Here is a 10,973-nt window from a genome sequence, read left to right on the forward strand (position 1 = left end):
CCTGGTCTCCATCAGGCTCAGAAGCAGTCATGCTGGTGACTGTCAGCACATGCAGGATGACATTCATCCTGGGCACCAGGGGACACTGTGGTCCTGATTTTGGGCCACAAACCAGTCCAGACACTGGGCTGTGCTCCAGTGCATTGGGCATGACTGATGCTCCCTTTGAAGACACCTCAGTTGTAAAATCAACTGCCACAATGAACCACACCTACCCTTCCTCTGCCCTCATGAAATCACCAGCTTGAGGCCCTTAGGCTCAGGGCTCAGACAAGACTGAGACACACACCCTGGGGACTGGAGAGAGATTTGCATTGTCTGCCCCGCCTCCTGGAGCTGCAGGCAGGGAGGATAAGACAGGAGCATGGACAGGACAGTGCAACCCCGCAGCCTCAGGCCAGAGCTCCTGGAAACCTCCATCATGGCCTGGGTGTCCTTCTACCTCTTGCCCCTCATGGTCTCCTCAGGTCAGAGCGGCCCAGACACTGAGGGGTCCCCTCCCCAGTATATCCTGCTAATACACAGTCACGAGAGGCATCTGTCCAATGTCACTCACCATCATTCTTGAATCTTCTGTTCCAGGTCTCTGTGCTGTGCCTCTGCTGACCCAGACCCCTTCTGTATCTGCCTCCCTGGGAGCCTCAGGCAAGCTCACCTGCACCCTGAGCAGGGAGCACAGCAGCTATGGAATCGAATGGTTTCAACAGCTGCCAGGGAGGGCCCCGCGGTATGTGATGTATGTTAATAGTAATGGAAGCTACGGCAAGGAGCAGGGAATCCCCAATCGCTTCTCAGGCTCCAGCTCAGGGGCTGACCGCTACTTGACCATCTCCAACATCCAGCCTGAGGACGAGGCTGAGTATTACTGTGGCGCAGGCTATACTACTGGTGGGCAATACGGTTAAGCCACAGTGACAAAGACAAAGGGGAAGTGAGGCCAAAACTTTCCTCCCCTGTCCCTCTTGCACACAGGGCTCAGGGTGAGCTACACCCCGTCCCTCTTCAGGATCCTGAGATCTTGACTCTTCTTACATCCCTGTGGCTCTGACCACTTCCCAGACAGTAGGGCACAGAGGGACACTAGTCATCATTAAGACCATTTGGCCAACAAGCATCTGTGTCCTCCCTCAGGCCTGTGGGGTGATGCTGGGAGAGACAACAAGGATCCTGACCCTGAGAGAGGGTGGGGACAATGACCATACCCCAGGGCTCTAGCCCTCTGCCCACAGCATGGGCTCGGCTCAGAGAAGAGGGTGGAGTCTCAGAGTTTCAGTGAATTGTCTGCAGGGAGTGTCCTGACTCCTGTTCCCCATGGCAGGAGCAAGACTCCTGTCAGGATTGAAGTTCAGCAGAAAACATCTGACTCCGAGGGAGGCTGGACAGAGAGTTCTGAGCCCCATGGAGGATCCAGACTAGGGTACAGTTGGGCATCAAAGAGCTTGTGAGAAGATGTGCAGCAGGGAAATACGTGCACATTGGGGTTTCTAATGGGGTAGATTATCAGCTTGTGATGCTGAAAATGGCTCCACACCCACCCACAGGACTTTATAGGACTGACCAGGACACAACAAGGGAGCCCAGGAGTAGGGATGGGGGAGAGTAGATGCTCACGGTAGAAATGTAGACCCACCATGTCTCAATCTTGTGGGGGACCCATCTCAAATGTTCTGGAATGGGTGGAGAGCAGTGACTGGACACACTATTGTCCACAGCAGACATAGTGACTAAGTGCCCCTGTTCACTGCACTGAACTTAGCTGGTCAGAGGGCATCAGGCCAGACCCCTGTTGACTATCTCACAAGGTTATAGCTACGAGGGTGTCTGGTAGCTGCCTGGGCCTGGGTGACTCCTAAGTGGGCAGAAGAAGAAGGGGTGCTGGGGAGGTGTGGTCAGGGAGCAGAGGAGCAGGACCCAAGTTGGACATCAGGGCTCAGTCCTGCAGGGAGCCTGACACCAGGATCACAGAGTCATGGGGCAAAGAGAAGCTCCCCCCTGTCCCCACTCCAGTGACCAGTTATTCTGACTGAAATTTTGTAGTAACTCTGTCCCAAACAAGTTCTCCAGGCACCCCTCCAGTGAGGGTTTCATGCAGTCCTTCTACTGTGGGAGAGGGAGTCAGGGGACTGCAGGGACATGTGTCACACTCCACGGACATCACACACATCCATGCCACCTGGGGTTTGTGGGTTATAATTTGGAATAAAGTGACACAGGAACCTCCTATGGATGAGCAGGCAGTTGTAGACGTGACGATGAGAATGTAAGTGGGAGGCAGATGAAGGTCATTCTCTGTCCTCTTAATGGTGCCCAACGAGGGAGGGAGATGCCACTGCCAACCCCAGGTCAGACGGGGACCAAGTGCCCATGAGATGCGATTCTCATGTCAAGGTTATGACAGGGGCAGGGGCAGGAGGAGGCCACAGGCAGCTCTTGTCCTGGGAAGGTGACTGCTGAGTAGTGTGGAGCACAGGGGTCCTTGCAGGATTTTTCCCAAAACTTACACTGAAGATGCTCCATGCAGGCTTGTGTGTGCGCCTGGCTCCGGCTCTGCAAGTCTGGATTAAAACATGAAGACAAGCACCTGAAGCTGCCGCACTGAGGCCACACAGTGAGCACAGGAACCAAGGAGAAAACAGAGACAAGGATTGAGCCCTGAAGACCTATGATCAGACTGACTTTGAGCCTGGGATTCAAAGTGCAGTGGCCAACCATGTCCAGGGTGGGCAGGAGGACTGCGGGGCCAGGAGGCTACAAGCCCCTTATCCCAAGATATCTTTGAGATTGCTTTTCTCTGAGACCTCGCAGGTGTTCTCTCGTGTTCCCTCTGTGGCCTCAGAGGTCTCCCTCGTAGTGTCGTCCTTCTCTGAGTGATGCCACCCTCATAGCACTGACCACACCTCTAGGCCAGGTTGCACACCTATGGAGGCGTGTCACACCCCTACTCCAGGTGCCCACAGTCAGGCAGACATGCCCCTTGTCCATGCGCCCAAGAGCCTTCTGCACCAACAGGATCAAGGCCACAGATGAGAGCCACAGAGGCTAGTGGCCTGAAAACCCTGAAATTCATTTACCCTACAAAAGTAATCACACCCATCTGGATGCCATTGGACTTGCTGGTGATCAGCATTTGACCCTAATCCCAGCAGGGGCCAGGAAGACCAGGAATTTGAAAACATAATCCAGGGTCACCACTGGTACCATCGTACAGCCTCTTACAACATTGCTGATAACTGTGTAGCTGGTGCCTCCCTGGATCCCACCCTTCACACAAGAGACCCAGAAGGCAAGTCCCTCCTGAGGGCTCTGCCCACCCATGGAAATGACCAAGCTCGCTGGGAGCCAAGGAGCAACTATCACGGGAATCACACATGGCAGACAAGGAGGTCTGGCCCTAATAACAACCTCCTGTATGCTAGCAAATTCACTCAATTTCCCACGTGCTATCTAGTAGTGGACACCAGAGCCTGTGCTCCCCCACATCCCAGAGGCTGAGACACCGCACCCCTTCAGCCTGTGTGTGTGCTGTGCCCCAACAACCAAGTCTTCAGCAGGGAGCACAGCCTCCGGCTCCCACACCTTCACCACAGCAGCCTCCAGCCTCCAGAGCTGGCTCCTGCAGACCAGTTGGCCCAGCCCACGCACCACACACCACCAGGGTGAGAGGCTCCAGTCACTCTACAAGACCCACCCTTGGTCCATGCCAAACCCACAACCCATAGCACCAGGGAGGCAGTGCCAGTGCTGCAGCCACCCCTTCCACAAGCCCAGTGGCCCCACAGCACTTGCAGCAAACCTACCAGCGAGGGGCTCACACCAAAACAGCAAGCCTCACTTGAGAACCTGCAGCTGGCAGTTGGCACTGCACTTGGCTGCACCCTGTGGGCACCATGCAGCAGGCGATCTAGACTCACAAGGCACATCCTGCAGCTACACCAGGCAGCCATGGGCCACATGTGCACCCGCAGCACCAACCCCTGAACACACCTGAGTGGGGGCTTTGGGTCAAATCCTAGTGCCAGTGTCTGGGAGGAATGACAGCCCTACCCACAGTCCACCACAATACAGTACCAGGTGGCACCTCCATGAAGGGGCTCACTCGGCACACAACTTGGGGAAAAAGGAACCACTCTCCAGAAGGACACTCATCACAGCACATGACTAACCCTCAGAACAAACAGGTAGTGATGGTCCAGGAAATCACAGAGCACCAGGAAGATGGGGGACAGAAGAACATGACCCTTATGAGAGAGCTAATCATAGTAAGGAGATCTATCTGTGGGAAATGTGCAAAGAGCTATACGTTCATGATGGGCTCACCAAGGTCAGTCATCAAGGAAATGCAATTCAGACCAAACTTAGGTACCACTTTAACACCAAGCGTGGTCAATGAAAACAGATAATAACTAGTGATGACACGAATTTGGAAGAACTGAAGCCCTCACACATAGCAGAATGGAAAAAGGTAGAGCCACTTTGGTAAACAGTCTGGAAATTGCTCTAATGACTAATTCTAAAGGTAACATGTGATCTAAAAACTCTGTGCACAGCATACACCCCAAAAAACTGAAAACATATACGCACAGAAAACTTATATAAAAATGTTTCTTGTACACAGGGACTACACCTGAGAGGGAAGAGCATGTGTTGCACAAACAGAAAGAACGATGTCAAATATATATGCATATAAACTGTTTGTTGCAGGATTAGTATTCCAAATAGCCAAATGGTGGAAACACCCCAAAATCTGTCAATGAATGAATGAATCAACTGACCAGGATGTGTCCATAGCACAGAATATTCCTCAGCCACGAGGAAGAATGAAATCCTGCTCCATACTCCAGTGGGACTGAAGCCGGGAGATGCTGTGCAATGACAGGAGTCAGCATTAAGACCACACACAACACGGCTCTACTTGTTAAATCCCTGAATAGAGAAATATAAAGAAAGACAGAGAAACTTACTTACTGGGGTGTTTGGAGGCAGGAACTGGAGAATGGGGTTCATTTAGTCTTAAAATTATGTAAAATTTATTGTACTGATACTAGCACTATGGTAAAGATACCAAAACCTACTGCATTATATTGATTTTCATGGTTAAAACAATGTATTTGAATTATATCTCAAAATAAGTGGTGTAGATAGAAAAGGTGGAATGTATTTCATTCAAGTCTAACAAAATTTCACAGCTGTGAAAAATTTAAAAAACTTTCCCACAAGAAAGATAAATCCCATTTCTGACATTTTGTTTCAAAAGTCACCTTTTCTTTCTTCAAATACTGTTCTATAAAGTTATGGAGTCTCCTCACCGGTGTGTGATCTCAAGTGATGCCAACGTCTCTGGGTGCCTGATCCAGTCTCCAGTGAAACACCTCCCTGGACACTGAGTAACACTGCACCCCGGGCATCATTGTTCATGTCGGTGTGGCCAGTACAAGGAGGAGGGCAGGTGACCACAGATGACCACCAATTCAATGAGATCCAGATTCTTCTTATTTTCTGGTTCATCCAACCCACTGTGGAGACTTTCCTTCTTATTTTGTTAACATAAGACTTCAGAGTGGCTGCTGCAGCTCCAGCTATACATCCTTATTCAAGAGAAAACTGCTGTATGAGTCAAGGATATCTTTAATTCACAGCAAAGCTTCATTGAAAAGAATCCCATTCAAATGACACTTACAACACTTCAGCCAGAACTGGTCCACATGGCTGATCCAGACTGAAGGGACCTGTAAACTGTGTCCAGGTTTGAAATAGATGAGACAACACACAGGAGATTAGTGAAAACCATCTGCTGTTCTGAAAACCAGCTGTGTTGTTGCTCTGCTCCATCCACACTATGGGAATGTCAAAGAGAAGGAACAATGCTATATTCATGTCTTAGACCCCAGAAGGAATGTGTGCAAGATTAAAATGGTGTCACTAATATTTTTTGGACAGATGTTCTCCTGTCTATCGTGGGTGCAGTCACCACCAAGGCCCCATGATGGCCCTGCACACACAGCTGGCACCATGAAGAGCCACTCCCTGACTCCTGTTCTCCCCAGTGCCACCCTGTGACCTGACAGTCCTTACAGGTGATCTCAGGTGGGTCCTGAACGTCCCTCTTCTTAATGGGACATGCTCAGAAAATTACGGGTGAGCTGAGGCCGCTATACCTGATCTTGAGGTAAACAGGGGCCACATATGGAACAGGAATTCACCCCTGGGTCACGAGCCCACGGATCAGGGAGTCACCACCTGAGATGCTGCCTCTGAATCCTCACCTGAACAGCTGATGCCCCTGAGCCTCCTGCAGCCACTGCAGAGTGGCCACCAGGGGGCAGGGAAGAGCCACATGTGTCAGGGTGTTTTAAGCACCCTAGTGGCTGTGACAGGAGGGTTGGACACCAGAGTAATGGGTGACATTGTCCTACAGTGTCATCCTTGCCAATCATGTGCCCTCTTCATATCCCATGCCCTGATCTGAACTTCAGAATTTCCAATTTCACTGGCACAGGTTCAGACACAACAGTAATTCCTCCCTGCCCCCCACAAACACACAGAAACCCAGTCCAGCTAATATGAAGCCACTGCCCTCACCCCTGCCTTCTCTGTGGTCAAGAGGCCCCACACTCATTTGCTCCCAAACTCTCCTGTCCTGCCAGACAAAATCATCCGTCTCCTGGAGGAGAGCCTGGCACCCCATGGATGCCCATAATGTTTTTCCCTTGTTTATAAATTTAGATATTTATTAATTAATACCTTTCCCAAGCAATTAAATATACTTAAATTGAGTGAACATTCATTTCAGCTGCTCTTAGAGTTTGCACAGAGGCTCCAAGCATTTGCTGGGAGCACATGACATCTATCTGACCTGAGCACACTCTGGGGATATTGAGGCACAGCCCCTATCACCGGCCTCAGGCAACCTGGAGGAAAATTTAAAATCATCAATGACTCCATATGAGCTGTTCCAGGGAGGATGCACATTCCATTTCTACATTCAGGTATTGCACCTGGGGTGGCCCAACCAAGCCTCATAAACGCACCTACAGATGAGGATCAGAAAACACAGGCTCTACACTGAGCTTTGCTTGGGAAGGAGCACCCTAGAAGCGAGGCCAGGACAGAACAATGGGAGGAGATTCAACCAGATCATGAGGCAGCAGAGAAAGAGGATCCCTAAGCTGAGGTGGGGACTCTAGTAATCACCCCTCCCTCCCCAAGTCTCTGGGGACTGAGTCTTCTCTGAAACCACAAAGTTGCCCAAGTAGCAGCCTGGCCCTGGCTGATTTGCATACCCAGCAGCTCTCTCCAGCAAGGGGATAAGACAGGCCTGGGGGGAACCTGCCCAGCTTCACCTTCAGGGAGCAGGATCAGGAACCCCACCATGGCCTGGATCCCGCTCCTCCTTGGCCTCCTGGCTCACTGCACAGGTACCTTACCAAGCTCACTGCATCCCACCCCAGGGCTCTGGGGTCAGCCTGGCCTTGACTCTGAGCTCAGCAAGGGCTGCCTTAGGGCCAGGATGCTCATCATCCTGTGCAGGAAGGGAACCTGGGTACTTAGATACCAAGGCTCTTTGGTGTAAGTCTGAGGGGCTTCTGCTGCCATGAGAAGGGGAGTGTTTTCTCTTTGGCTGAGGCCTCCATTCACCAGCAGGTTCATGGGACATCGGGACTGTGCTGAGGAAGGGCGCACCCTAGAAACCAGAGAATCCTGGATCCTCAGTCTAAGGAGGGTGGGGGACTCTTGAGAATAGGATATACATTTCACACCCCTCTCCTTTCTCCCTTGCAGGCTCTGTGGTCTCCTATGAGCTGACTCAGCCTTCCTCAGAGTCGGTGTCTCTGGGAGAGACGGCGAGGATGACGTGTCAGGGAGACATCATTGGAAGTAAAAGGGCTCACTGGTACCAGCAGAAGCCAGGCCAGCACCCTGTGCTGGTCATTTATGATGATAACGAGCGGCCTTCAGGAATCCCTGACCGGTTCTCTGGCTCCAGTTCGGGGATCACGGCCACCCTGACGATCAGCGGGGCCCAGGCTGAGGATGAGGCTGACTATTACTGTCAGGTGTGGGACAGCAGCAGTGATCATCCACAGTGACACGGGTCCATGGGGAAGTGAGACACAAGCCCCCTTCCTATCTAGGTCACACTCTTCTGCAGCCCCAGGGAGATGGAGACACAGCCATGAGCAGCTCTGACCCGGGCCCCAGATTTGAGCCCCCATGCCCCCCCCCCACTCCGCCAGACCCCGGGCCGATCTCCAGTGTGTGTGTCAGGAGTGGATTAGGGCTCAGGGCAGGGTGTCCTGAGCAAGTCTTTGAATGAAGATACAGCGATGACATGAAGGACAGAGAGAGGAACATTTCTCTGTTGTGTTAAAACATAAAATGAGTCACTCAAGAAATAGTCACTATATTTGAGAGATTAACACAAAACTTCACAGTCAGGACACTCCTGCAAGGGAAATGAGGAAAGGCCTTTATAGGGAAGGGCAGAAGCAAAGCAAACATATGACTTGCTGGCCTAGATGTGAGCAGTGCCTTGATATGGGAGTCATGTGGCTCCTGGGCCTCAGATGTTGGTCTGAAACCTGAGGGTACACAGGACAAGGCTCAGGTGCAACTCAGGCCCCTCAGGCTTCACGGCCAAGTCAGCGTCATGGACGCCTTGTGTTGTGTGTTTAACAAGTTGTCACGGCCCTCTGATGTCCTTAGCGTGGTGACTGGGAGTATTGGCAAATGTCCTGATGAATCCCCAGAACCTCCCACCTTCCCCAACCTCTTGAAGTAGCACACTCCAGTGCGCCTCTCAAATTAGAATAGAGAAAACCATTGTAGTGGACACTGGAGAATGAATGTAGGACCTCTTAAGTCTTCATATGCACACACACACACACACACACACACACAGACACACAGCACCTCCCCAACACTGCTGGGGGCCGCTGGCTGCTCACCAATGTGCCCTCTTGGGAGTCCTTCGTCTAGAGAAGCTTTTTCCCAGCTGATGCCTCCTCTCTGAGAGACTCAGGGCCAATGATGCCCTGATGCCAGGTCCCAGGCCCCGCCTCCGTCAGGAGGAACCTGCAGGGTCTCCCAGCTGAGTCTCAGTTATAAGCACATATGGCGGTGTCTGCTCTACCTGCCGTATCCTTCCTGCCCATCACCCAAAACCGATGCATGGACCTGCGTGTCAAATGACCTTAGGAGGCCAAAGAACAGCACAGAGACCACTGCAGAGTCTGGAAACTTTCCTAAGAGCCCTGATAAGATAGTGTGGGAGGAAACTGCTAGAGGAGTGTAGGGTAAGAGGAAATGGTCAGGATTTTCCCCCCTCCCACCATTGGCATCTAAGACCCACACCTGTGAGCATGCACATGTGCCTGATGGCAGACACCTGGAGTAGGGTGTGGCTGTGCATATGTGGGCGCACGTGGGCTGAGAGGTTGGGCATAGAAGGGCGGTGTCACAGGGATGACAGTGGTAGGAGACAGAGAAACAGCAGCAGGAGCAGAGGAACAGAGACCATGAGAGAATGCAGAGAACACAGAAAGGGTAAACATACACCTGTCGGGGTGGGGGGGGGGTTGGGGGATTCCTACCTGCCATGTACCTGGTTGCTGCACTACAAATGATGTGAAAAGCTCAAAGCCTGAAAAAGCCACCGAGGGCTCCAGGACTCTCCTTTACCCATCTTCTTGGATCATAGAAAACCTGCTCTGTGCCTTGCTGGCAATACAAGGCAGAAGACCCACCCAAGGACAATAGCTTAACCCCCACAGATTTCACCCCCACCCCATCACTACTGCCTGCTCCCCAGGCAGAGGACAATTGTCCAAAGTCAGTTTGAGAAATCATGAGAATTCGTCTTAACATGTAGTGGATTCACGCAAATCAAAGGCTGCTCAGGTGCCACCTAGACAGTGTAAAGGAAAATAGAAATCCCTGTGCCCAGGAAAACAGAATTTCCAGTGTCTCTCAAAAGCACAGGGAGAGGGAATGCAAAGCACCCGGGACCTAACAGGAAATTCACCACACCTGGTGCCCTATCACAATGCCCTGCACAGAACAGGACATATGAGCTGTAAGAAGCGCTATGGTCATTTACTCTCTGAAGATGCTTAGAACACACAATTTGGAGAGTGTACCAGAAGTCATAATTTTGCATTAGTCCACCTTCCTGAGGCCAGGGAGTGAGGGAGCCTGCTAGGTGAAGACAAGAAGATCCATGTAAGAGATGGCAACTGAACTCCTAGAATTGAAACTAAATATCTGAGAGTAAACAATGCAGTGTCTGGAGTAACAGCATAGGAGATGCTACAAGTGAAAACCTACTGAAATTGATGACACAACAGTCATCCAAAGAAACAAAGGCAATAAATACTATCAATAACCAGATTATCTTAGAGTTGGAGGTCGAACTCAGCGAGCATGTGTAATTGAGGGGATAGTGAGAGAAGCTTGGGTTGTGTAGGTAGAACAGATCTTTGAAGAAATAATGCCTAAAAATATTCAGACCTTGTTGGCAACAATAAAGGCACAAAAAATAAAAATAGGACACCTTCAGCAACAAGGAAATAAACAACCCAATTATGAGGGAGAGGGGTAACCCTCAGTGAATCCTGAATAGGCCTGAGTCCTATATCAAAGTGGCCACTTCTGCTGTCAAATCGCTCCCTACCCGCACCTCCTGTATTATGACAACCCCCTGTCCTCAAGTCCCTGGGCAACTGATACGACATCTTAAACAGAAAATGATCCTTCTGTGTGATGTTCCAAAGTCCCATCTCCATGGATCCATCCACAAGATAAAGACCCAGTGAGACACTTTACTGAACATTCTCTCAGGACACTACACCCTGGAAATCCCTCAGCACAGGTCACCCCTCCGCACAACTACATCACACACTGCGAAATTTCAGATTGTGCACAAGACCCAGGAAACAAGTGCCTAATTCTATACAGTCATGCTGACAACTCACATG

At 51.0% G+C, this 10,973-nt stretch overlaps 2 gene segments (V, D, J or C); both read left to right on the plus strand.

Moving 5' to 3' along the window:
* Positions 1–421: 421 nt before the first annotated feature.
* LOC119244485 (immunoglobulin lambda variable 4-3-like) lies at positions 422–905 on the plus strand. The segment is given in 2 exon segments: positions 422–467; positions 583–905. Coding segments are annotated over 2 exon segments (369 nt in total).
* A 6,464-nt stretch (positions 906–7,369) lies between these two features.
* On the plus strand, positions 7,370–9,519 carry LOC119244482 (immunoglobulin lambda variable 3-9-like). The segment is given in 3 exon segments: positions 7,370–7,415; positions 7,780–8,076; positions 9,443–9,519. Coding segments are annotated over 3 exon segments (420 nt in total).
* Positions 9,520–10,973: the final 1,454 nt, after the last annotated feature.

The sequence above is a fragment of the Talpa occidentalis genome, unplaced genomic scaffold (genome assembly GCF_014898055.3).
Source record: "Talpa occidentalis isolate TD23 unplaced genomic scaffold, MPIMG_talOcc4v2.1 talOcc4.14, whole genome shotgun sequence".
NCBI lineage: Eukaryota > Metazoa > Chordata > Mammalia > Eulipotyphla > Talpidae > Talpa > Talpa occidentalis.